The following is a 27,611-nucleotide window of genomic DNA, read 5'->3' as shown; positions in this document are numbered from 1 at the left end:
AGCGTGCTGTCATAGCAACCAGGTTACGTTCCGTTTCCGTTTGTCCTACGAAGACCGTCTTGTTTAAACAAGATTTGTTTAAAGGAGGACACTCGGTATACTGCAGCCTTCAAAGGACGCATCCTATCTAGCATGCAGCCTTCAAAACACAAACACAGCCTATCTGTCTGTCTGTCCTCTCAAAACCGGACCACCAGATGTCGCTCCCCCGCCCTTTAACGCTTCCGTACGCATGCGCAGTCACTTGCCTTCCCGTCCCAAAAACAATCATTGAAAACGAACAGCAACCCTCGTCGATTGTTGTTTCATCGTTTTTAGGCCTTTGTTTTCAACAAACCGAGGGCATAATGACAGAAATACGACACCGAGGAGCGACGGAAAAAGAGCTGCAGTACCAGCACTCGGAGGATAAGGTAACGGATAAAGAGAAAGATGGATGTTGTTATGGCTGTCAAAATCTACATGCTGTCTGTCATGCATGGAGAAAATATCTGCTATGGGTCGATGTTTTTGTATCACGCTTGCATGTGACATGTCACGTCCCAGGAAAATCAAATCATCGGCTTTATGCGTTGATATGAAATTGTTTGATGAATATACTTAGCTTCTAGCTATCCTTACTCTAAAATAATAGCTGTGTTCATAGGGAGAGTCAGAGCACCAGGGATCTGGAGATGATTTTCTTCCTGTGTTGCTATATATGTACTGAAGGTTTCCTGTCCAACAAAACGCACTTTTCAGGCACCAGTGTATTTCTTGCAGTTGCCATGTTATTGAAATTACATGGCATGAACAATCCTTGCACTGTTCAGGGCAGTGAGTTTGAACTCGCAGTAAGGTTTAGGAGGTTTGGATCAACTGTGCTTTTACCTGAGTTCTGGAGTGCATGGACTATTCTTCAGGCTGGGTGGAATTTAAGGTAGAAATTATGGAGAATTGGAGAGATCTGGGCAGATGGGTGAGTGAACATTCATATGTCAAGAAGAGCCTTTGACTTATAGCATGAGTACATTGGTTCAAACTTTAAACTAAACCTTATGGCAAGATCACAGTATAAAAATGACTCTTCTATAGGACTTATACCAAATTAATAGTGCATTATTGTGGAGACCTCAAAAAAACGTGTCTGTACTGTTCTCTGGGTACCAAAGGGCAGGTTTTGTCAGTAGGATATGATTGTGTGTTTGAATGGACTACATTCTAAGGAATTCTTGAGTAAGCTCTCTTCACAGGCTTTGTCTGCAAATGTTCTTGGTCAATAGTTCTTGAGAATTTCCTCATTGGGTTGTGAGATTGACCTGCATGTTGTATTTTTGTCATATTTGCTATTGGGGAATTATGTGGTTTCTCTTCAAAAGAAGAAAGAAACAGCCTTTTCTATATTTAGGGTTGTAAAAGTCTCTCAGCCCACGCTGATGTGTAGAAAGAAAGAACCAAGTATAATTATAAACTTGCTTGCTAGTGTAGTGGCAGGCTCTCTGTCAAGCCTGTGAGATCCACTTTGCCCATCTCAAACACCAAGGCATTGGTTTACCCAAATTTTTGATTATGCAAATGAAAAATTGTGCTGCCCTCATTCATATTTCAGTGTTCAGGCTTCAAAACAAAGTTGACTTTGTGCAGGTCCACGTAACCATGTTTTATTTCAGTACAGGCTAATTTTTAAAAATAAATAATTAGTTAAAAACTACAGTTTTGCAGAATTATGTCCTATTTCGAGAGACAGCAGGCTCAAATCGTGGCAGCGGCATCTAGCAGCGGCACTTCCGGTGTCATGCTCAGATGCCGCTGACTTTACGGCATGTGCCGCTGAATTTAAATGGCATATGCCACTGTTTATGGATGATGCCGCTGCATTTACGAGGCAGATGCCGCTGTATATGAATGATGCCACTGAATTTCTACGGCATCTGCCGCTGTTTATGAATGATGCCAGTGAATTTACGAGGCAGATGCTGCTGTATGTGAATGATGCCAGTGAATTTCTACGGCATCTGCCGCTGTTTATGGATGATGCCAGTGAATTTACGAGGCAGATGCCGCTGTATATGAATGATTCCAGTGAATTTCTACGGCATCTGCTGCTGTTTATGAATGATGCCAGCTGCATTAACGAGGCAGATGCCGCTGTATATGAATGATGCCAGTGAATTTCTACGGCATCTTCCGCTGTTTATGAATGATGCCACTGTATTTACGAGGCAGATGCCATTGTTTATGAATGATGCCAGTGAATTTACGAGGTAGATGCCGCTGTATATGAATATGAAAGAAAATGTGAGTATCAGAGATACTTCCTGCATTCTGGTGAATTTTGAATGCATTTGAATCATAATGTAACCTATGAACAGCAAATCAAATTTTAGGACAAATATTCTTGGAAAAAAAGTAGCTCTCCTCGAATTGGTTGTGGTAATGAAGATGTTTGTAATATTTTGTACCTGCATGTAGGAACCTCATCCTGTAAATAATAGCAATAAAAACTTCTTATAAAATAATACTAAGTATGCCAATAGAAAAAGGCCTTTTTAATATGATCGTATTGTATTATAGGTATGATACAATCAAAATACTACTGTTAGGTCTAATATTTTTATCATAATTACTTGATAGTCCCTTACAGTGCGTTCTTAAAATTAACAGATCACAGACCTTATTCTCTCATCACTGGGAATACTGCATTGATAATCTATTGAAATGAACTGATCCAATTAAATGAAATCTGCTTCAAAGCAAACAAAGTCTTAATAGGCTATTGAGTAACAAAATGTAGCTAAACAAACATCCTTTCTGTATTACCACCTGCTCATTTTGAATAAAATGTTAACAATTCATAAAATCAGTAGGATAGTCCCTTATTGTTTCTGTTATGGACATGAATTGGTTAAAAGGACAGTGGCCAGAGGTGAACGACAATTTAAATAGTCCAAGAGAAGATGCCATGTAAATTCAGTGGCATCATTCATAAACAGCGGCAGATGCCGTAGAAATTCACTGGCATCATTCATATACAGCGGCATCTGTCTCGTAAATTCACTGGCATCATTCATAAACAATGGCATCTGCCTCGTAAATGCAGTGGCATCATTCATATACAGTGGCATCTGCCTCGTAAATGCAGTGGCATCATTCATAAACAGCGGCAGATGCTGTAGAAATTCAGTGGCATCATTCATATACAACAGCATCTGCCTCGTAAATGCAGCGCCATCATACATAAACAGTGCATCTGCCTCGTAAATTCACTGGAGTCATCCATAAACAGCGGCAGATGCCGTAGAAATTCACTGGCATCATTCATATACAGCGGCATCTGCCTCGTAAATTCACTGGCATCATTCATAAACAGCGGCAGATGCCGTAGAAATTCACTGGCATCATTCATATACAGCGGCATCTGCCTCGTAAATGCAGCGGCATCATCCATAAACAGTGGCATATGCCATTTAAATTCAGTGGCACCAGCCACAAACAGCGGCACATGCTGTAAAGTCTGCGGCATCTGAGCATGACACCAGAAGTGCTGCTGCTAGAAGCCGCTGCCATGATTTGAGCCTGCCCTTACTGCCTATATCTAGGGGGTCACCGGGGCAGATACCGATATTTTACCAGTCAGGTTAATTTTTTTGCTTAGGAATTAAGCTTTGAAAATTTATAAAGATGACCAGAAGCATTTTTGTGTTCTAACAATAAATAATTTCCATTGAACATGAATTGGATCTGTTAAACTCATGTCAGGCCAACATTTTAAGAAAGCCAGTATGAAAGATAAATACAAGATAAACAAAAGATGATAAAATAAATCTGAATATGATTTCTTTTAGTAAACAATATTTTGCATTTCTAAAACATTTTTGCACTTCTGTTTTTGCAGATTTAAACCATATAGCTCACATTTGACATTATGAATATATTTCATATCAAATAAATAACTCATTCACTACTATCTTCTTTTCTCAAGATATAAAAAATAAACTTTTTAGGTTGTTATAATAATAATAATAATAATAATAATAAAAATAATAATAAGCCCAAGGTATTAGAAAGATGTACTACACTGCTCTCTGGAATACTTGATTATGATTGGTCTGTTGTTGTATTCTGCTGTAAAATATGTAAGGGATAATGTACAGTCAGCTGGTTGTTATCACACAATAAACCCAGAGTGGGTGATCAGGACCCCAGCGCGAAGCCTTGAAGCCCTTGTATTACCCTGAACAGGTTTATTTGTGAGAACAACCGGCTGACTGTACATTATCCTGCTTATTATATGGCTACTAACCAAATAAATAAATACATGGACATAATTTCAACGCAAATCAATATTTTATGTCCATTTATTTGTTTATTTGGCAAGTAATCTTGTAATAAGCAGAATATACCGAATATGTATTCAATATTTTATATAATTTGAGAAGAAAGAAATCGCTGAACAGCTGGAATCAACCTCCGGTTTGAGTAGGAGTTCTGTTGGTGTTTATTTTGTGAAAATGACAATCTGATTCCTCAATATTCTGCCTATTACAAGATTACTTGCCAAATAAACAAATAAATGGACATGAAATATTGATTTACGCTGAAATTGTGTAATTTTGTGAGAAGAAAGAAATCGCTGAAATCCCCTTCTGGTTTGCGTCAGAGTTCTGTTGGTGTTTACTTTGTAAAAATGACTGTCTGACTCATTATTCAGCCTATTACAAGACTACTTGCCAAGTAAATAAATAAATGCACATGAAACATTGGTTTTGGTTGAAATTATTTTATTAGCTTACTTGTAGACATGGCACAGTGATCTGAGAAGCAGGACAGACGGCTCACAGAACCTGGATGAGCGTTCTGATATGTCTAAATCCCTGGATGTGCGGTTGTTACAGAGCAATATCTGACTGCTGGATGGCGCCATTGACCAATCAGAATCGAGTATTCCAGAGAGCCCTGTAATAATTTTGTATATTGACTGCAGCGTCAGAAAGAGCTTTATTGCCAAGTATGCTTCCACATACAAGGAATTTTTCTTAGTGACAGAAGCTTCCAGTGCACAAACAATACAACAAGATAGAGATAATAATAATAATAATAAAACAATTCAATACAAATTAAAAGCTAATAGAAATATAAGTATATATAGAAATACACAAGACAAAAATATACATATAGTATGTACAAATCTGTTATATACAGTGCAAGAGAATGTACTGCAGAAGAGGTAGCATATGCTAAATTATATAACTGACTAGGCTGTGTATCGCACATAATTTTAGTATAGTTTTAACTGTTCCTGAGATGTTCTTGTGCCTGACGGTTCTGGTGCTCAGTGTTCTGTAGTGTCGGCCAGAAGGCAACAGTTCAAAAAGGTAGTGGGCTGGGTAAGTGGGGTCCAGAGTGATTTTACCAGCCCTTTTCCTCACTCTGGAAGTGTACAGTTCTTGAAAGTAGGGCAAGGGGCAACCAATAATCCGCTCAGCAGTCTGAACTGTCCTTTGTAGTCTTCTGATATCCGATTTCGTAGCTGAACCAAACCAGACAGTTATTGAAGTGCAGAGGACAGACTCATGTCTGCTGAGTAGAACTGGATTAGCAGCGCCTGTGGCAGGTTGAACTTCCTCAACTGGTTAAGGAAGTACAACCTCTGCTGGGCCTTTTTCACAATGGAGTCAATGTGGGTCTCCCACTTCAGTCCCTGTGAGATGGTAGTGCCCAGGAACCTGAATGACTCCACTGCTACAACAGTGCTGTTTAGAATGGTGAGTGGGGTCAGTGTTGGGGTGTTCCTCATAAAGTCCACAATCATCTCCACTGTTTTGAGCGTGTTGAGCTCCAGGTTGTTATGACCTCACCAGTGAGCCAGCCGTTCAACCTCCCTTCTGTATGCAGATTCATCGTCATCTTGAATGAGGCCGGTGACAGTAGTGTCGTCTGCAAACTTCGGGGTCCTTGGCGGTGCAGTTGTTGGTATACAGGGAGAAGAGTAGTGGGGAGAGCACACATCCCTGGGGGGCACCAGTGCTGATCATACATGTACTGGAAGTGAATTTGCCCAGTCTCATTAGCTGCTGCCTGTCTGTCAGAAAGCTGGTGATCCACTGACAGATAGACGTGGGAACAGAGAGCTGGGTTAATTTATTCCATAGGAGAGCTGGGATGGTGTTGAAAGCCGGGTCTGTAGTCAAAGTCCTTTGATCTTGGGTTTCTTTGGGACAGGGATGATAGTGGAGCATTTGAAGCAGCAGGGAACTTCACACTGCTTTAGTGATCTGTTGAATGTCCGTGTGAAGATGAGGGCCAGGTGGTCAGCACAGGATTTTAGACAAGTGGTTGAAACACCGTCTGGGCCCTGTGCTTTCCTAGTCTTTTGTTTCCGGAAGACCCGGGCCACCACCTCTTTACTTATCTTAAGCACAGGTTGATTCAATCTTCAGCCAGTTGATGGTTCCCTACAGTATTGGGGGATGGTGTCTTGAAGTTAGTCATTTTTCAGGCATCTCCACACTGATGCAGGATTGTTAGCTGAAAACTTGTTTTTCAGCTTCTCAGAGTAGCTTCTTTTATCCACTTTAATTTCCTTAGTCAGTGTGGTTTTGGCCTGATTATACAAGATTTTATCCCCGCTTCTGTAAGCATCCTCTTTGGCATGACAAAGCTGTCTGAGTCTTCCTGTAAACCATGGTTTGTCGTTGTTGAATGTTAAATAAGTCCTAGTAGGAATGCACATATCCTCACAGAAACTGATATATAATGTCACAGTATCTGTGAGCTCATCCAGATTGGTGTCTGCAGCTTCAAAAACACTCCAATCAGTCTCTTGTATCACTTTACAGTCTTAATGTTCTCACATAATAAAATAATTATGTTCTCACATAATAAATTATTTAAACTAATTAATATTCCATGTAATGATCTACAGTAATTCAGTCAATAATATCAGACATAGATTTGTCTTGCAGTTGTAAATGACTCGAAAAAACACTTGACAAATGGCTAACATCAGTCATCTCAAATGTAGTCTGTCATTTTATTGCTGTTGCGTTAGTCAAGGAATTCCACATTTCCAGATGGCCAACATGCAGCAACACTGCTGTAAGCCAAATTCTGTGGCTCATACTCAGAGGTGAACATGGGACGAATCTGGCAGGAAGACTGAAAATGTTTCTCTTTTCCACCCTCTCTGTTTCTCTCAGAAAAAGTGGGATGTCCTCAGTTTTTGTTGATCTATTTGCGGTCGGTGGGGTGGTTGAAAGACGAGGGAGGAGGTTGGCTGGAAAGAGGGAGGTTATTTTTAACTCTGGCATCCTTAATTTCAGGATGTAGTCCATTTCTATGGCAACCCTGGATCCTTTTGTAGATCTTGCCTTGCCGTTGGTTTGGAGAAAGCTGTTAAGTGTCAATGCAGGATGTGGTCTATTAGCTTGGGGGCGCTTTCTTTAAGCAGGTCCAAATTATTAATATCAAACAGAGAGAAAGAGGTTTTTAGAACAATCGTGACAGCTCAGCCAACTGGTGCGGCCCCCATTTGACGATAACACATTGTACAGCCTGTTGCTATGGAGATGAAGGCAGGTCATTAGTATTTGTAGTTTAAACGCCACAGTGACAGCCTAAACTTAGGGTCAGTGCTTTTTGTATTTTGTGTCTTCAAACTGCTGTTTTGGTGGCCTCTGTTTAGTATGCAGAACTCTTTCTGCCAATAAACAAACACTAATGGATGAATTAATTTCTCTCTCTCTTTGTCTGTCTCCAGGGATCTGAAACAGAGGGCAGGTCAGAGAGAGATGGAGCCTCAGATAGTGAGACTAAACCAGACACTGGGGTTCCTGAAGTTCCTGTTTCTGCTGATGACACACCAGAGGTTCTCAACAAAGCCCTCTCAGGCCTCTCCTCCCGGTAACAACAAATTCCTAAAACAAAGCACAAAGAAATAATTATTTGTGATCATCACTAAAAATCTCTATTTACTGCTATTGCTCATACTTAAAGGGATGATTCACACAAAAATGAAAATTCCCTCATGATTTACTCACCCTCATGGCATCCAAGATGTGTATTTCTTTCTTTCTTCTGCTTAACACAAATGAAGATTTTTAGAATTATATTTCAGCTCTGTAGGTCCATACAAGGCAAGTGAATGGGTGCCAACATTTTGATGCTCCAAAATCCACATAAAGGGAGCATAAAAGTAATTCACATGACTCCAGTGTTTAAATCCATATCTTGAGAAACTATATGATTGGTGTGGGTGAGAAACAATATTTAAGTAATTTTTTATCATAAATTCTTCCTTCCCAGTAGGGGCTGATATGCACAAAGAACGTGAATCACCAAAAACAGAACAAGGAGAAATTGAAAGTAAAGGAAAAAGGACTTAAATGTTGATCTGTTTCTCACCCACACCTATCATATCGCTTCGGAAGATATGGATTTAACCAGAGTCATTTGGAATATTTTATGTTGCCCTTATATAGATTTTGGAGCTTCAAAATTTTGGCACCCATTCACTTGCATTGTATGGACCTACAGAGCTGAGATATTCTTCTAAAAATCTTTATTTGTGTTCTGCAGAAGAAAGAAAGTCATACACATCTGAGATGGCATGAGGGTGAGTAAATGAGAGAAGTTTCATTTTTGGGTGAACTAACCCTTTAAGCCCAAAGTATACTTAGGTCAGACACAAACGCTGAGCGTCTACGTACAGGACCCGTGACGCAAATTTCGTCATCAGCAGAATGCTCGAACATTGAACGCGGAAGTGAAAATCCCATAAAAAATAACGATGACTTAGAAATCTCTAAAGACAGACCTACCATGCGCTCTGAGATTGTTCATCGATGGTATATTTTCTGTTGAATCAGTCAGTTTGCATTATTTCAACTTCATTGTTTAAAGCTGCACTATGTAAGATTTTTTTTTGGTTAAAAATGAACAAATTGCCATTATTAAGTACATATTTTGAGCTGTCGGGTCGGATTTGGCGTGAAATCGCTGGTTTATGTCGTTCCTCTTTGCGTCATGACGTCATGTCCATAAACACAGGAAAGAAGTACCGGCTGTTACGTGTTCCGGCTGAGGACGCTGTTTAGTTCAGTTAGTCACAATCACGCAGTTCAGGATGGCATCGCTGCAGTCTGGATGGATGTTTATCTGTTTTCTGTTTGACAAAGTTGTTTACCTGCTATAATGCTTTGAATTGGATGCAGTATGTTGTCTGGTGGGGGTAATGCTTTTATGAATCGAACATTACCCGTGTGTTTACCGATCGCAATCTGTTGTCAGGGGAAGTTACTGTGCATGTTTACTAATACGTATGACTTCTGAAATGGACTTCTTGTAGGCTACATATTATTTTCATGTTTAATAAAGTATATTTTATCCCCATTACTGCTCATTTTGTGTTTTTAGTTTACAATGTTATTAGGCCTACAGTTTCACTTGCTTTATCAACTGCTGTGTTCATTTTTACATTTTAGTCACAGTTTTAGTCTTTTGATGAAAATGTCCTTTAAAAATACTCAGTATTTCATCATGTCATATTGATTCATTTTAGTCAGTTTTGCACTGACAAAAATGAAAATTTTAGTCAAAAAGTAATATCTTTTAATTGATTATGATGTGCAAAATGGATAAAAAGTGTCAAACTGTAACAGACCAAACTTTTATCAAATATTTAGAAAAAAATGTATAAACATTTTCTAATGTAAACATGTATCAAACATACAGTATAAATGTACATAGGCCTACTGTCCTTGTTGTGAAAAACCTGAGCTCCTGAAATAATAATGTATAGATGGAAGTATTAAGCTAGATTTTAGAAGTTAGCGTGTATTCTGAATTTTTTATGTTTTTCATTTTCCATGAATGGACACATTGCATGTAGCATGTTTGTTATGGAAAACGCATATTCACAATGCAAGTTATGCAACGCAAATGATGCATATTTTGACTAGTGCGTCATTTAGTTCAAATTCACATGTTCTTTCGTTTTGTTGTGCAGATGTAAGATGTTCCATAAATGGTGTGGATATGTTGATTAATCACATGTATAAATAGGATGCATTTGAATGCGTTTATTTGCAGCAGAATTTGCTACCGTATACTTGCTACCACATACTGTAGCAATGAACAAATAACATTTAAAACACCATAGCAAAACCCCAGCAACCACTTAGAACACCTTTGCCACCATATATTGAAACCGCGAATAAAAAATAAATTAAAAAAACACTCAAAACACGATAGCAATGCCCTAGCAACCACTTGGAGCACCATAGCTACCATATACTGTTGCAATGAACATAAACACTCAAAACGCCATAGTAACGCCCTAGCAACCACTTAGAACACCCTAGCTACTATGTTGCAATGAACAAAAAAAATAAATAACACTCAAAACACCATAGCAATATCCTAGCAACCACTTGGAACACCCATGCTACCATATACTGTAGCATTGAACAAAAAATGCTCGAAATACCAGAGCAACACCCTAGCAACCACTTAGAAAACCCTAGGTACCACTAGAAAACACATTGAAAAGAAACACCTTATCATAGTGGTGGTTTTGAGTTTTGCACACTCACATTGTCTTCATAAAATGTAGAATCTAGTTATCTTAAAATACAAGAAATCTTTTAATAAAGTACTAATCAGTAAAATAATGGTTCCATTATATAAAATACATATTTATTTACAGCACTGAGTTTTTTATCTCCATTTGTTTGTTGATGTTGTAGTGTTTAAAGCACTCCACTCCAGAGCTGAATTGTGGTCAGTTGATGTGAACCGCAGGAACAGTGCACATAAGCTTTTAGTCCTCTCTCACATTAGGAAGATTATATTTCCACCCAATTTGCTTTGCATTAATGTGTTTGTCTCCCCTGCAGATGGAAGAACTGGTGGGTGCGGGGCATCCTCACTCTGGCCATGATCTCCTTCTTTTTCTTCATTATTTACCTGGGTCCGATGGTGCTGATGATGATTGTGAGTGTCCCCTCTTCCCGTACTTTTTGGAGTCCAAATGCCATATTTTTACGATTGAGATGGTGAACTGCCTTACAGATCCAGTGTCAAAAAAGAATTGGATATTATTTTATTGCCTCTAAGCAGTTTACTGCAACAAATGCATAATTGCTGCAGCAACCATAGCGGTTAAAAGGCAGCTCTGGATGGGTAAAAAATTGACTGTAGGCAGTAAAGTCTGTACTCCACCCTGACCATTCTTATATAATGATAGAAACTGTCAATCCATTATAAATCACCACAGATGAAATCCTGAGAGAGTGAACCTTCCTTCTAAATCAATTATGATGCATAATGAAGGTAGATAATAATCTATAAAGTTTAAATATGCATATAAATATTTAATTAGTTTAATGCAATAAAAAGCATAATTGATGGATACACACAACAGAGAAAAGACCTCCATCACAGATGGAGATCTAGATGAGAAATGTAACAGGTGTGCAATGAGGATAATGAAGCAGCACTCTTCACCCAGCAGCTGAGAAGCTCTGACAGCATTTGCCACAGCATTTTTACTGCTGCTGCTATCTTTTCAAAGGTGCTATATAATACTTTGTCTACACGGGAAGCAGGGCCAGAAATTAGTTTTCATAATAGCCTATGCAGAAGTGCGGATTACTTTTTTTTTTGGTCTCACGATGTCACTTTGCAGAATCAGTGTTCATTTTATTCTGTGATTAACCATCCAAGAGATGGCTACAGATACTATAGATGCTACTGAAGCATTTTGTAGATTTAATTTGTTGCCTCTTGGTCTTATAATCTTGTTATCGTTCTCTCTTTCTCTCACAGGTGATGTGCGTTCAGATCAAGTGCTTCCATGAGATCATCACAATTGGCTACAGTGTGTATCACTCGTACCACCTGCCCTGGTTCAGAACACTAAGCTGGTGAGACCTGCGTCATGCACCTGTCACCTTCATTTTCATGCTCAGTCACTCCCTCTCTCCCCCTTCTCATTATTTCTCTCACCAGATCTCTCTCCCTCTGTGCAAGCCTGTAATTAGAGATAATCGTCATCTTTCATCTTGTCTTTTTGTGGCTCTGGCTTGATGTCTTACAAGTTGTTTCAATTTCTTGTGTTGAATTAGTAACTGCTGCTCTCATTTATTCATCCAGCTATACATGCTATCTGCAGCTATATAGAGGTACAGTAAACCCACTCCGGATTTGCCCGCAGTCAAACTGTAGTGTTCCTTTCAAATTTGAAAGGAAAGAATCACCAAGTTTTATTAATGTGAATGTGACAATGAGCTTTAAAATTCAGTGGTGGGCTACAACATTTGATACATCTAGCAAAAATCTCAGTTCTGCTTACACCAAGTGATATTAATGAGATAGTTCACCTAAAAATAAAAATTCGTTCATCATTTACACACCCTTTGTGACTGTCCTTCATCTGAAGGAAATTAGGTACAATGTTATCCTCAGTCAACATTCGCTTTTATTGCGTCTTTTTTCTATACAATGAAAGTGAATTGTGACTGAGAAATTCTGCCTAGCATATCCTAGAGGTCTGCACTGACCTTAAAATGAATCCTGAACCTGACTCATACCCAAGGCTGCGTGACCAGACCTGACAAGTATCATCACATTTAAAGTTAGGTCTGGACACGACCCATAACTTAAGATTTAAAGCACAAACCGGAAAACGCTCACTCTCTTTATAATATCTGCTCATTTTATGTGAGCATCGAAGAAAACATTCGTAACAGAAAACATACAAAGCTTTAACAAGGCACAGTGGGCCCTCAGCACACCAGAGCAAAAGGGAAAAAACAATGGCTTGCCATTTATCAAGTACACAAACTTTGCTTGGTGCTGAACAATATGGAATCATGTGTAACAGTCACATGAAGTTATCTTTGCAGCCTTAACTTTTTCAGAACGCCAAATCTTTGAAACCTGCGCTTAAAAAAAGCTAGACGCAGTGCACTGAATGAAACAGAATGCAGGTGTCTCTTAAAATGCATTTTAAAAGTTATTTTTAACTTGACCCTGTGTCTAAACAATGCTGCAGTACTGTGTGAGATGCTGAAGAAACAGCGATACGTTGTGCAACAGTCTAAAGTGTCTGCCCAGCGCATGTTTACATTGTAAAAACGCGTTTAATGTGAACTGCCCCTAAGACATTCGTTCGCACATGTCTGTGAGTGAAAGCGCGTGTGTGAAACATAGACAACCTTGAAGTCATGCATAGTCATACCCGAAGTCATACTTGAAAAACTGATTCAAAACCGGCCCGAAACCCCACGGTTTATCGTGTCCTGTCGATCTCGGGTCGGGTTGCAGACCTCTTGCATGTCCTTTTGTGTACCACAAAAGAAAGTAATCTGTATGAGTTTGGAACAACATGAGTATGAATAAATGATGACAGAAATGTCATTTTTTGGTGAATCATCCCTTTAAAGTGTCGAAACTAACAAGAGAGATAATCTGAGTGGAACAATTACCGCTCAATTAAACTTGAATCTAATTAAAAAATGCCGGGTCATATTTGACCCCATAATCAAAAGAAGGAAAAATTTTAAACGATATTTGCATGAAAAAAAATGAAGCCTATCTTTGGGATCATTATGATGTATAGTTTTTCTAGTGTAGTGCAAATAAAAATATAGTTTGCGTACTATAAAAATCATACTTTTATAGTATGCAAAAAAAAAAAGTCCCTTACTGTTTTTTGTTTTGTTTTTTACAAAAACCAGCATAAATTAATTTCAGAGCAGCAAGTGTTACAATGACTTTGCTTGTACTCTACAATTTAAATGAGAGAGAATTTTTTCTTTGCATTGCTGGATGTGCTTGACTGTCATAAGTCTTAAGTGTCCCAAAAATAGGCTTCGATTACCTTATGCAAAATATAATTTCTTGTTTTTTCCTTTTGCGGGTGAAAAATGACATCCTGACTAGTTTTCACCCTGAACATTTCAAAGACTGGTGAAATTTTTCTTTGCAGTCGTTTTTAGTTTTTGTAGATTAGTTATCTGTCAAATCAGGTGTAGGATCACATAGTCAAATCCTGGGGCCTCATTTATTAAGACGTTCATAAAATGATCTTAAATGTAAACGTAGGACAATTTCCTAAATGTTCCTACGAACGATTTATAAAACGTCCGTACGCACGAAGAAATGTTATTAAATGCATCCCACTTTATAAATTGTGATTCAACTTAAAAACATGAACACGTGAACGAGCACATGGATGCCACCTACAGAACGGCCACAAATATTCTAATATAGTGATACAGAATACAATAAAAGCGCATGCGTAAGTTATTTATTCGTTCATTCATTCATTCATATGGAATGTTCTTGTGCGGTTGACCAAGGTTTTTTTTTAAAAAGTGAGTGCAGCTGCACATATATGCAGCATATTCAACAACTCATCATCAGTTATTTGTTCATTATCAATAATAAATATATTCATTGACAGCATTTACTGTAAATCCACACCATTCTTCATCCAATGTCCATGTTCTTGCTGAACCTTTATTTCTTAAAAAGAGGTTTATGTGCACATTTACATATAATGAATTATGCTTTGCCTAGCTACATTACAATTGTTTTCTGTATAAACTACATGCGCATGATTTCCCACTGTTCTCTTCTGTTCACTTTTGCCATTGGTTATGCTGCATTTTAGTCAAATCATTTGTTTTTAATCATGTCCTCAACAACAGCAGTCGTGGTTGAAGAAAAAATGTAGGCGAGTTTTATATGAGACTGTTGCTGTGCTTTTTAAATCTGTAAGCTGATTTAGCAATGTTTAACTATCTCTCCTCCTCCTCGCTCCAAAAATGTGCTGAACATATTACATACCTTATATTACACCTGCCTGTTAATTCGTAGGTCTCAAAATTAATTTATCATGGAAACGTGCAGATAGGGCTAAATAAATAGTCTGTTACAGCGGATTTCCAAAATAAAACATTTCTATTATGCATAATCTATAACCCACATTCTGAGTCATTTCGGAATGTTCTTGTACACGTAAACGTTCTCACTAATTTATTAATAAATTCAGTCAGCCACTGATTCGTATTTGCATCACTTAAAAAAAATCAAGTCAGCGCACACTGGAGCATAAGCATTAAAATGTTTGTATGCATGCTTGTCAGTTGACGTACATATAAGAACAGTTTCACGTAAGTTTCTGCCATTATAAATCCCGATTTATTCCACACAGTTGAGGTAAGATCAAATCCATGGAATTTAGGATAAAATCTGATCATACATATGTTTTATAAATGAGGCCCCCTGCTGTCTAGAATAGTACAGTGTTCTTTCATGTAGACCTAGTCTTAGCCTCCTTATACTCTTATCTGCTGATTACAGGCTGACCACTTCCTGTTGCTACCAGTGTCTTACAAATGGGGCCTATCATTATTATTTCCACAACCATAAGAAACAAACTGATTAATTTAATTTTTTTTTAATTGTATTTATTTATCACATGTTATACATTTGCACATATACAGTGAAATTCTTTTTTTTCACATATCCCAGCTAAGCTGGGGTCAGAGTCAAGGGCCCAACAGTGGCATCTTGGTAGTGCTGGGGCTTGAACCCCCGACCTTCTGATCAGTAACCCAGAGCCTTAACCGCTGAGCCACCACTGCTACTGCTATTGATTAATCAATTGATGTGAACGGCCTTTGTCATAATGGTGTCTGACTGCTAATTGTAACTCTTTCTGTTAGGTACTTCCTGTTGTGTGTGAACTACTTCTTTTATGGGGAAACGGTGACAGATTATTTCTTCACTCTGGTGCAGAGGGAGGAGCCTCTACGCATCCTCAGCAAATACCATCGCTTCATTTCCTTTGCCTTGTACCTCACAGGTTAGAACCTTTATTTCCCACAAGCACACCAGTTGATCTCACCCACCGCCACCAAATGGAACTGCAAAAATAAACATTGATTTTAAACAACTTTTTTTGAATACTCCCACCTTCTGCTGTTGAGCAAACTAACAGATAATCCCACCCCAAACTCATGCCATTGGTTGAGTCAAAGTTGCTGTCGGACTGGATGAGCTGCTCAAAAAGAGCAATTTTTATTGCACCACAGAACCACAAGGTTACGTTTTCAAGGAAATCAACCTTCGAATGTATTACTTATCAACTATATGTGGTTATTACACGGCTCTATGGAATACTGTATTCTGATTGGTCAATGGCGCCATCTAGCGATCTGATATTGCTCAGTAACAACCGCACATCCACGTATCAGACCTCTCATCCGGGTATTGCAAGCCACCGTTCCTGCTTCTCAGATCACTGTGCGATCTCTCTACAAGTAGGCTAATAAAATAACTTCAACTCAAATTAATGTTTCATGCACATTTATTTGTTTATTTGGCAAGTAGTTTTGTAATAAGCTGGATAATGAGGAGTGAGACGATCATTTTCACAAAATAAGCACCTATAGAACTCTGACGCAAACCAGAGATGGATTTCAGCTGTTCAGCGATTTATTGCTTCTCACATAATTACATAATTTCAACACAAATAAATTTTTTATGTTCATGTATTTATGTATTTGGTTTGTAGCCGTGTAATAAGCAGAATAATGTACTGTACAGTCAGCCGGTTGTTATTGCAAAAGAAACCCAACAGGGTGATACAAGACATATTAAACTGGTATTGGAAAAAATATTTTAACATCACAAATGTTAAACACTTCAGCTTTAACACACACAGGTGTGGTGACAGAGCAATAGCTAAATGTTTTGTGGCTGTTTTTTTATTTTTAGGCATAAGGTTTGTGTTGTGCAGGATGTGGTTAGTGTCTCTGCCTGTCTGTGCTTGCCTTGCTTATGAAACACATTTTCTCTTTCGAAAATAATGCAAGAATGCATATTTCAAGATTTCATCTTAGCCAAATGAGTGAAAAAGAGTCTGTTAACCAGTGGAGGTTTGTGATTGTCTTAACAGATCAGCATATATAGAGAATATAGCCTGTACTGCCACCTTGGGCTTGCTCATTGGGGGTACTATGGCACTATTTTCTGTAAATCTGCCTCAAAATTCTATGTATTGTGAAAGTGTGTTTTTTTTTTTTTTTTATCTAAAACTGACTTGACATCATGCTATTGGGTTTTACGTATGTATTGCTTGTTGTCAGATGCTTCAGATACACCAAAATACCTTCGCATTTTATTGCAGTAGTGTTTGCATTAGTGTTGTACAGTAATAGTTAAGCTTAGTTGGTTACAGTGCTCACTCTAGTCATGTCATTTCCTTTTCTACTTATCATTGTCCAAGTGTAAGAAAATAATTTTATTTAGCTCCTTAGGAGCCATGATGCACCAAGACAATGACATGCACTGACAAAAATGGCAGCAACAGGATGCTGATCTCAAAGAAGCTACAGCCAAAATGTGTAGGTGACTCATGGTAGTCTACACGAGTGGGTGTGCTGTTGCGTTTATGAGTATTTTTTCAGCTCAGGCTCAAACATGACTCTGAGGACCAGTGAATAGTTCAGTGTGAGCTATTAAGCATATGTTACTAAAACCATTTTTCCATGGCTCAATTTTAGCTTGCTTAAAGGGATAGTTCACCCAAAAATGAAAATTCTCTTATCATATACTCACCCTCATGCCATCGCAGATGTGTATGACTTTCATTCTTCTGCAGAACACAAACAATGGGTTATAGAAAAATATCTCCACTCTGAAGGTCAATACAATGCAATTCATCAGGGTCTAAAACTTTGAAGCTTCAAAAAGCACATAAAGGCAGCATAAAAGTTATCCAAATGACCCGAGAGGTTTATTTAATGTCTTCTGAAGTGATACAATAGGTGTATGAGAGAAACTGATCAATATTTTAAACTTTTTTTAAACTATTAATCTGAACATCGATTGTATCACTTCAGAAGACATCAAATAAACGTTTTGGGTCATATGGTTTACTTTTATGCTGCCTTTGTGTGCTTTTTTTAGACCTTGATGACTTGCATTGTATTGACTTACAGAGCTCAGATATTTTTCTGCAAATCTTTGTGTTCTGCAGCAGAACGAAAATCATACACATCTGGGATGGCATGAGGGTGAGCAAATTATGAGTGAATTTTCATTATTGGGTAAAGTATTTCTTTAACTTGAATAGTTTAGACGTTACCAAGATCTGTCAAAACAATTGTTATGGAATAATGTTCAGTCAATTTGCCATTTGCTGGTTAGCTGGAATGTAAACATTGTCTATGTAACTATGTAAACCATTATCTGTTTTACAAAATAAAACAAAAACTAAGCAGTGGGCATAAAATGTATAATCTAATGCCAGTTCAAATGGCTACAGACAAGATGTGGTGGGTATAAAGTTTATAAACGTGTCAGTGCACCATGAGAATTTATGAAATGTTCTACAGTTTAATTTCCTTTTTCAGGATGCTTAATAAATATGTGTTGGTTTAGCATTGAGTTGGTTTGAACTGGATTCTTGGCCACTGGCTGGATCTTGTCAAACAGGGCATTATTATTTGCTCTGTGACAGGCCTATAAATAGTTGCATATACACAGGTGGGGATGGCATTGCTGAAACTGTCTCTCTTATCAGAGGTGTGTGTCTTTTTCAGGGTTCTGCATGTTTGTTCTGAGCCTGGTGAAGAAGCACTACCGCTTGCAGTTCTACATGGTGAGTGTTTGTACTTTGTTTGGGGTTCCATGGTCATGCAAAACCTTGGAAGTTAGAGAAATTTTCAGTTGTGATTTCTAGGCTTGAAAAAGTCATGGAAATTTATATAGTGAAAATAGTTTTTTTCTAGATTTGCTCCACTCATTTAATCGGCTAGAAATTACTCAATTGTGAGTACAATTTCTATAAAATTATTTAAAAAAAGCCTTATCCAGTAATCACGAACAACTGAAAAAGTAAAGGAAATTAATTGCTCAAGAGGTGTGGGAGCCCTGATTGTTGTGAAACGTAAATATTGCATTTTGTCTATGACAGAAGTTAGTCCACTCTGTATTGACTCAAATCCTTTTAAGTGCAACATTTAAATTCAATAAACCTCTTGCATTCACTCAAACACACTCTCATGCTCGTATATTCTATCATGCTGCACATACACACTCTACACTTTCTCTCTGTGTCTCTTCAGTTCGGTTGGACTCATGTGACCCTGCTGATTGTGGTGACTCAGTCTCACTTAATCATTCATAACCTGTTTGAGGGAATGATCTGGTAAGATGATGCCTCCTGTCAACCACTAACTCCACAAGAAAATGAGTAATACATATCATCACAATATACATCATCTGTTCGGATGATAACATGAGCTGATTTGTGTGTGCAGGTTTATTGTTCCCATCTCCTGTGTTATCTGCAATGATATTATGGCTTATATGTTTGGCTTCTTTTTCGGTCGCACCCCTCTCATCAAGGTTTGTGTTCTTATAAAGAAAGAACATACCAAACATTTATAAAATATTCAAAAGGATTATTTATTATTTAAGCTTCAAATATGAATTCAAAATATTATTTTTGAATTACAATAAAATTAAATATATATTATACGTTCTATTATATAGTATTTTATATTCAAATTGAATATTCATATCATTCTGTATGTTTACTTCATTTAACATTTTGTGTAGTTATCTCCTAAGAAGACGTGGGAGGGTTTTATTGGTGGCTTCTTCTCCACTGTTGTGTTTGGGATCCTGGTAAGTAAAACCCTTCTTTCTTTTCTCACACAACAATTAAAACCAGGCCCAGATGGAATCTGCTAATTTCCACAGTAAAAAAAAAAAATCCACAGTAATTTTGGGGAAAATCTGCAGAATGGATTGAAATTTGTTATGTAAAGTGTGTTACACAGAACTGAGAGTTCTACACTATTATTAGAAGCTGAAACCATAATCAAATTAACCAAAACATTTAATAAACAAACTTTGTAGAATTTATGCATTCAAATTCTGTGGAAATCTGTTCTGTGGGTGCAGTTTCTGTTGGGGCCTGGTCATAACCTACACCACCACATTCTCTGTTAAAGGCACAAGCCTGTTTTATCATGGGCAGTATTGAATGTCCAACACTGAAACCCTGGAAGGGGTGATCCATGAACTGTAGAGTTGTACTGGACAGTTCCTCTTGCACCATTGTGTGTTGAACAAAAGACTTAAAGAAATAGTTCACCCAAAAATGAAAATTCTCTCATGTACTCATCCTCATGCCATCCCAGATGTTTATGACTTTTTTCTTCTGCAGAGCACAAACAAAATTTTTACAAGAATATCTCAGCTGTGTAGGTCCATACAATGCAAGTGAATGGTGGCCAAAGCTTTAAAGCTCCAAAAAGCACATAAAGGCAGCATAAAAGTAATCCATATGACTCCATTGGTTTAATCCATGTCTTCAGAAGCGATCAAATCGATTTTGGGTGAGAATAGACCAAAATGTAACTTTTCACTTTACGTTTGGCCTTTGTAGTCTCCAGGCACGATCATGATTTCAAGCTCAAAGCTACACTTCCTAGCGCTTGACGCATGTGCTGGGAATTGTAATCGAAATCACGATCGCCAAAGAGACTGCTGATGTCAAGATTTATAGTGAAAAATTTTGGTCTGTTCTCACCCAAAATGTATTGGATCACTTCAGAAGACATGGATTGAACTACTGGAGCCGTATGGATTACTTTTATGCTGCCGTTATGTGCTTTTTGGAGCCTCAAAGTTTTGGTCACCATTCACTTGCACTGTATGAAATATTCTTCTAAAAATCATTCACATCTGGGATGGTATGAGGGTGAGTAAATGATGAGAGAGTTTTAATTTTTGGGTGAACAACCCTTTTAACTCTAGATTGCTTCAGGGTGACAGTTCCTCTAATACATCGACTGCAATTTGTTAAACAGCAAATATAATTTCTCCCTCCACCTCTTCTCTCCAGCTCTCCTATGTAATGGCAGGTTACAGCTACTTTGTGTGTCCGGTGGAGTTTAATAACGACTCCAACAGATTCACGGTGGACTGTGAGCCATCTGAGCTCTTCCAGCTTCAGAACTACAGCCTGCCATCTGTACTGCAGTCAATCTCTGGCTGGGTAAAGCACTCAAACACTCAGACAGGAGGAGCATGTGTTACACACATGCTCCTCCTGTCACTCACTTGTTTTGGTCTTTGTGTCTATATTTACGAGACACAGCCATCTGCTGACTTTCCATTCACTGTGGATCTGTCACAGCTCTGCTTCACTGTTCTTTGTCACTGAAATCATTCTTTCTGACCAAAAAATATGGGCCTCCTGAAGGTTTTCCAAGTGGTCAGTGTGGAAAAGATGTAAAAGAAAAAAAAAAAAAAAAGCAATTGAACATACATTTTCATTAGATTTCTAGCTTATGATCTGATAAACATTATATAATGTAGTAATGTTATTTTTAAAGTTATTATAAAAAATGTTATTTATAAAGTATTATCAAGTAAATCAAGCTTTTTTATATAATGGAGGTTCCTGGGTTGGCTGTGAGCCTGGGCAGGTGGTCCCTAGGTCTCTAAAGGTTGAAAGCTCCTGTGTTATGTATTTTGAAATGCCATGCATTTATAGCCTGTGTCTTATGAACAGATCCAAACATTTCCCCCTCACCCATTTTCTTCATAGACTACAGTGAAGTTGTACCCATTCCAGATCCACAGCATCGCTCTGTCTGCATTCGCCTCCATCATGGGACCATTTGGAGGCTTCTTCGCCAGCGGCTTCAAAAGGGCCTTTAAGATCAAGGTGGGTGTAATTGGTCTGAGGCCATCAAAGCAAAGCATCAAAGACAAACTGATGCTGAGTCTTGATCAGATGTGAGCAGTTTCCTCTGTCTGATGCTGTGGTCATAATGTGTCTGTGATCTTCATCTCTGCAGGACTTTGCCAACACCATTCCAGGTCATGGAGGAATTATGGACCGCTTTGACTGTCAGTACCTCATGGCCACATTTGTAAATGTTTACATCGCCAGCTTTATCAGGTAGGTCTGTCATGTGCATTTATGGTTCAGTTATGTGTGAGTTGTAATTGATTTCTTATCAGTGTTGTAATAATAACCAGATAAACATGATTAAGACCATGTCTTTTTATGGTTTGAATGCTTGTTAAAAATTCTGTAAGACTGTTGATGGAAGATTATGGTTTGTGCATTTGGAACTAATATTATAAATACAAGGCTTTCTGGAAAACTTGATTCTGATTGGTCAATCATGTCATTCTGTAGTCAGATATTTTTGTTTAATAAACCTGTTAACGGCAGCTGATTTCCTGTATAGCTGGGATAGTTTTATGTCTTGTATCACTTATATATTATATATTTATGCATTTGGGAGACACTTTTATCCAAAGCGACTTTATTACAGGGACAATCCCCCTGGAGCAACCTGGAGTTAAGTGTCTTGCTCAAGGACACAATGGTGGTGGCTGTGGGGATTGAACCGGCAACCTTCTGCTTACCAGTTCTGTGCTTTAGCCCACTACGCCACCACCACTCTGATCTCGTATCACTTTATAGTCTATAGTTGAGATGTCTGGTTTGTTTTGTTTTGCTAAGCTTTGCTTTGTTTTGTTTTGTTTTGTGTTTGTTTTGTTATAAGTGGGATAATGTACAGTTAGCTGGATATTATTACAAAATACCACCCTTCAGGTGACTACCATCTGAGCAAGTGAGCAAGTCTGACTGTACTTTATTGTTTGGAAGCTCATTATTGCTTCATCAAGCAAGTGCCCAGGTGTGTTTGGTGTTTGTTGTTGAACATGTAATGGAAACCTAGTGCACATTTAAAGAGTATATTAATAGCGTGACCATTTCTATAGTACGGTAATCAAAACATTATGATTTGATATCTCGTCCTTTTTAGAGGGCCAAACCCTGCTAAAGTTATCCAGCAGCTTCTTGCTCTGAGACCAGACCAGCAGCTCCATATCTTCAACTCACTCAAGGCCCATCTGACAGTGAAAGGCCTGCTTCCTGCCCTGGAAGAGGCAGCCTAGCCTGAAGGACCATCACAGAGAGAGCCCACCGCAGTGGGCAGAGGATAGAGGGAGGAGAGGGTCATTACGGAAGCAGATCCAGACCTGTATGGAAGTGTATAGGAAGGAAAACAACAGAAAACTGAACTTAAACCTAGGGTCATTCCATTATTCAATGTGTTTGAGTGAGTGAGTGAGTGAGTGAGTACAGATCAGTGTTTTTGCTTGTGTTATGTTATTTTTGTGAACGTTTTATGTTTATCTCTTACACCACAAAATAATAATAATTTTATATATATATATATATATATATATATATATATATATATATATATATATATATATATAATATATATATGTAGAGGATGCTTCATCTGTGTTACAGTTCTTTGTGAGTTGAGCTGTACATTTCCACTTGTGTACAGATGTTCTGTACCTGTAGAGCAGGGGTCGGCAACCTTATTGTCATGGAGTGTCATTTTTTATTTTCCTGGTCAGTGCAACCCCCCCCAAAAACAAAAAAACTAACAAACAAAAAAAACGTGCATGTATGTGATTTTCTGAAGTTTGGGTCCACTTGCATTTTTCTAGTTTAATTGTTCATTTTTCATTACAGATGATATTATCAGCATATAGTTTGAGTGAAAAAGTTGTGCAAAACCCGATGATTATGATATAATCATGATCCTGCATGTGAATTTTAACAGTGCCTGGTGTAAAAACCAGCTTAAGCTGGTAGCTGTGTTTTGGAACATGGTAGCTGGTTTAAGATGGTCATGAGCTGGTCCAAGCCAGCTTGGACCAGCTACCAGCTGGTCATACTAGCTCATCTGGTCTTTGGAAGAAATTAATTGGTCGACCAGCTTATGACCAGCTCATGACCAGCTACCATGTTCCAAAACACAGCTACCAGCTTAAGCTGGTTTTTCCACTATTGTGAAAGTGCTTTTAATATTTTGTCATACATTTTTCAAAATCACACAGAGGGGTTATCACTAGCACGCAAGCAACAGTGAGAGAGGAGCAGGCTATTTTATTTATAAGAAGATTTTCGCACCTGCATTCCAATATACATCTTAATGTAATCCTTCCTCATGATCACGCAGTGTGTTTTCATGAGCTGAATGGGAGACTAAACACTATTAAAGTGTGAAGAGACTCGTGCTGCGCGTGCAAGCCATTTGCCAACACATGCCAACTATTTAGCTCTTTTCGGTGAATCACACCTGCAAAATCCTAAAACTTTATTTCCAGGTTTAATGTATATTTTTAATATACATGTTGGGTATACTGCAGTCTTGTCACATTTTCTCGTGAAAACACGCTGTGTGATCATGTGAAAGGATTACATCAAGATGCACATTGAAAAATAGTCTGTATTAAAATAGTTTACTCTCTCGCCGTTGCTGGCGTACCAGTGATTACCCCTCCGCCTGCCAATGCTGGCACGCATGCCATAGGTTGCCGACCCCTGCTATAGAGTGTCTGAATGTTTTATAATAGTGTTTATGGTTTATTGTATTTTATGTTGTTTTAATGCACTGCTAATCACACTGTCATTTCAACTTCAGGCTAGCCTTTCTTTGTTTCTTTTTTCAAATGTTTCCATAAGGCATCGTTCATTGAAAGATTGGATTTTCACCACAGAGCGCTCACAAATTTAGTGTGGATTCATATTATATTCCATGAGTCTTGGTTGTGACCTGTTTGTAATATTTTTTTTAATCAAAGAGGAATTTGGTCATTGATACTAAATGTGCGCTTTAACTCAATAGGTGGTGACTGTTACAGTTCGGCTCTCTGAGACTGTTGGTATTCTAAAGGCAATTGGGTAAGAAGAGGAAGCAGATTTCATATTCAGTGCATGAGAGGGATGTTCAGGCATTGTCTGTCTTTGAATTGATATGTGCCCCTCTCTGTGGCTTTGGATCAGTTTCTGTTTGAAGTTACACAGAAACAGCCCTCTAAGAGAAAGGGACAGAAGGATCTTTTATAATTAGTTGTTACAAGTTACAAAAGTTTGAAGTTAGTGTCATATAAACTTGATTTCATACTGAATGTTAAGCTTCTTCGTCATCATATTTCATGTTTAGGGGTATAACACCTCATTTTTATTCATTGATAGTTTTATTTGAATGTTCTTTTTGACACTGATCGGTTACAACCTAATCTTAATCAAGCCTAAAATATATTTCCTTGGTGGGGTTTGCTTTGGCTTTGTGACCTGTTACATGCTAAATATGATTTATCTTAAAGGCTCAGGCTGGGGTATCATAAATATAAGTGATTGGTTTGGTTTTGGGCGATTTTTAAATAAGCGTACAAATGCTTCTTTTGTACCATCTTCACTGTACAAGACCAAGTCTTCCTCTCAGTTAATTTTATAGTTTTGTTCCATCATTCCATCTTCTTTGTTTTTACCATTGTCTGTTGTACAACATGCTCAATCCAATAATAGAACCGAATTAGAACTATGATCTACACATGTGCCATGTCATCATGAACCTGGAGGAAAACTGTTTATATCGAGTAAAGGAAATTAATCGCATTAGAATAACTTTGCCTGTATGAAGTTCTTGAGTATCAGATGGGCTGATTCTCTGGTTAGTCTCTAAGCCTCAGTTTGTATTTACGGTCCACTGCCATTCGCCAATAAAGATCCATGAGCACATAAAAGCTGTCTGATTAGTTGTGCTTTCAGACCAGTGTTTATAAATTGAAAAATAAGATGATCTGTGAGGGGTTTTTAAAGATGGTAATGGATTATTTCAAAATGGTTTTTGTTCCATATGGTCACAGGCCGTGAAAGACAAAAGGCAGCTTATTACCTGAGTTTCCTGTGATAGTTACTTTACGTGTTTCATCTTCCAAAATTAATCCACTGCTATTTACCATGGACATCTCATTTTTCTTTAATTTTTTTTCCGTTTCCTTTACTGCATGATCTTTCATGGTCAGCTCAAGCCATACCTTGAAGGGATGCTTCATCCAAAAATGTTGTCATTCTCATTTTGTTCCAAACCTCTTTCTTTTTGTGGAACACAACTTATATTAGACAAAATGTTAGCCTCAGTCACCATTCACTGTCATGCAAGTTTGAATTTTTTCATCTTTTTATATCATTTGAAAAAGCTAAACAATAACACACTAAAGTTGTGATCTTCAATGTTAAGTGGTGCTGGCTTTTTCTCTCGCTTGCTTTGCTTTTTTACTGTTCTAAGATATTTTATTCATTCTTTTATGCTACTGTACCTTGTCAGTTCAGTTCCATGACCCAATTTTATTGACAGAATTGCAAACCTTATATTATTAAAGATTATATAGTACATACCAGTGGTTCTCAACCTTTTTGACTCCAAGGCCCCCCCACTGTCCAAGACAATATTTGAAGGCCCCCTCGCCTAAAACTAGACGTGTCTGGTTAAAATAATTAATCATGGATCATTTTTGATTCTAGAAGTTTCAGAAAGAGTCCATAATTTGTGGACATACATCTTAAAGTATTTTTAGCATTTTAATTAAGTTGGATTATTTTAATATTTCTTCTTTTAAATACATTTTAAGTCACCTTGAGGCCCCCTTGGAAGTGTGCTGAGGCCCCCTAGTGGGTCCCGGCCCCCTGGTTGAGAACCACTGGTATATACTGTATATGTTTGAAGTAGATTATTCTATTATACCTTATTATTATTGTTGTGTTTGGCTACTGTTTTGAATCATCCTCTAAGCCATTCTGTACTCTGTGTATGTGTAGGCCCCTGTGCTGAAACATTAGCATACAAAGTCCAGACACAAAATAACAGAGCAATGTAAATGTTTTATAGCCACCAGAGAGAAAAAGAGAGGATAGTCATGTTGCTGGGCAACCACTGATGTCAGAAGAACGGGCTGAAATATCTGCTTTTGAGTGTGGGTGACCATAAAGACAACATTTTAAAGAGCCAAATGTGTCCAAGTCTTCAATATATGTTTAAAGATTTGGCTCATCTTGTTGCTGTAATTGAATTTCAGTGATTGAAGTAGCTTGTGTAAACTAGCCAATCAGATCTCAGACTCATGTACATGCCATGTATTGCCACCAGAGAGGGCTAAAGCATTGCTATCTCTGGTACTAGCTAGATGAGACCATTATACTTTTGTTCGTTGTAAAGTGGTTTGTATGTTGTTGTTTTTTTTTTACTTTGTCTGATTTGACCTCAACATTTTCGTCCTTCTTTGAAGCAATGTTCATGTAATGGTGTAACCAGTGCTTGTCAAGAGCTCTTGAAGTGAGAAACTGCAGTGCAGTGCAGTTGTACTCTCTGCTTTTCAGAGTTTGTTCAGTACCACTTAAGTAAAAAATAGAAACACGTTTCCCCCACTCAAAAGTGTTGAGCCCTTTTGGTTTGCCATTAAGAAGAAAAAACTCTTCTCTGCTGAACAAATTATATATATATATATATATATATATATATATATATATATATATATATATATATATATATTTTTTTTTGTCAACAAGTGTTATGGTCTGTATTTATGTTGCATATTGTTTTGTAATTTTGATAAAGCAGATAAATGTGATTTCCCTGCAGCTTTGTGTACAGTGATTTGCTCATTTGTAAATGGTTAATAAAGAGGAAAGCTTAATATATATATACACCCAC

General features: G+C 37.8%; 1 protein-coding gene across 2 annotated transcripts; it reads left to right on the top strand.

Moving 5' to 3' along the window:
- The first annotated feature begins 249 nt into the window (after positions 1 to 249).
- On the top strand, positions 250 to 27,596 carry cds2 (CDP-diacylglycerol synthase (phosphatidate cytidylyltransferase) 2). Of its 2 annotated transcripts, none has more exons than XM_051684213.1 (13): positions 250 to 413; positions 7,739 to 7,881; positions 10,875 to 10,971; positions 11,806 to 11,903; positions 15,714 to 15,853; positions 18,597 to 18,655; positions 19,122 to 19,204; positions 19,317 to 19,404; positions 19,618 to 19,686; positions 20,912 to 21,064; positions 21,620 to 21,739; positions 21,873 to 21,976; positions 22,857 to 27,596. In XM_051684213.1, exons 1-13 carry the CDS (start codon positions 348 to 350, stop codon positions 22,987 to 22,989), a joined length of 1,353 nt encoding a protein of 450 aa, XP_051540173.1. In that variant the 5' UTR covers positions 250 to 347; the 3' UTR covers positions 22,990 to 27,596. The 2 variants fall into 2 exon arrangements, with proteins under 2 accessions (XP_051540173.1, XP_051540165.1); XM_051684205.1 differs by lacking the exon at positions 250 to 413 and adding an exon at positions 748 to 958.
- Positions 27,597 to 27,611: the final 15 nt, after the last annotated feature.

This window comes from Myxocyprinus asiaticus, chromosome 4 (assembly GCF_019703515.2).
Source record: "Myxocyprinus asiaticus isolate MX2 ecotype Aquarium Trade chromosome 4, UBuf_Myxa_2, whole genome shotgun sequence".
Taxonomy (NCBI): Eukaryota; Metazoa; Chordata; class Actinopteri; order Cypriniformes; family Catostomidae; genus Myxocyprinus; species Myxocyprinus asiaticus.
The sequence above is the reverse complement of the archived record's forward strand: the minus strand, read 5'-3'. Positions and strand labels throughout refer to the sequence as shown.

Excerpts from the sequence above, each read along its gene's own strand:
- cds2 (XM_051684205.1), top strand. The coding sequence starts at position 887 with ATGGACTATTCTTCAGGCTGGGTGGAATTTAAGGTAGAAATTATGGAG. Across the intron at positions 7,882-10,874 it reads CTCTCAGGCCTCTCCTCCCG|ATGGAAGAACTGGTGGGTGC; the intron begins GTAACAACAAAT and ends TCTCCCCTGCAG. Across the intron at positions 11,904-15,713 it reads TGGTTCAGAACACTAAGCTG|GTACTTCCTGTTGTGTGTGA; the intron begins GTGAGACCTGCG and ends TCTTTCTGTTAG.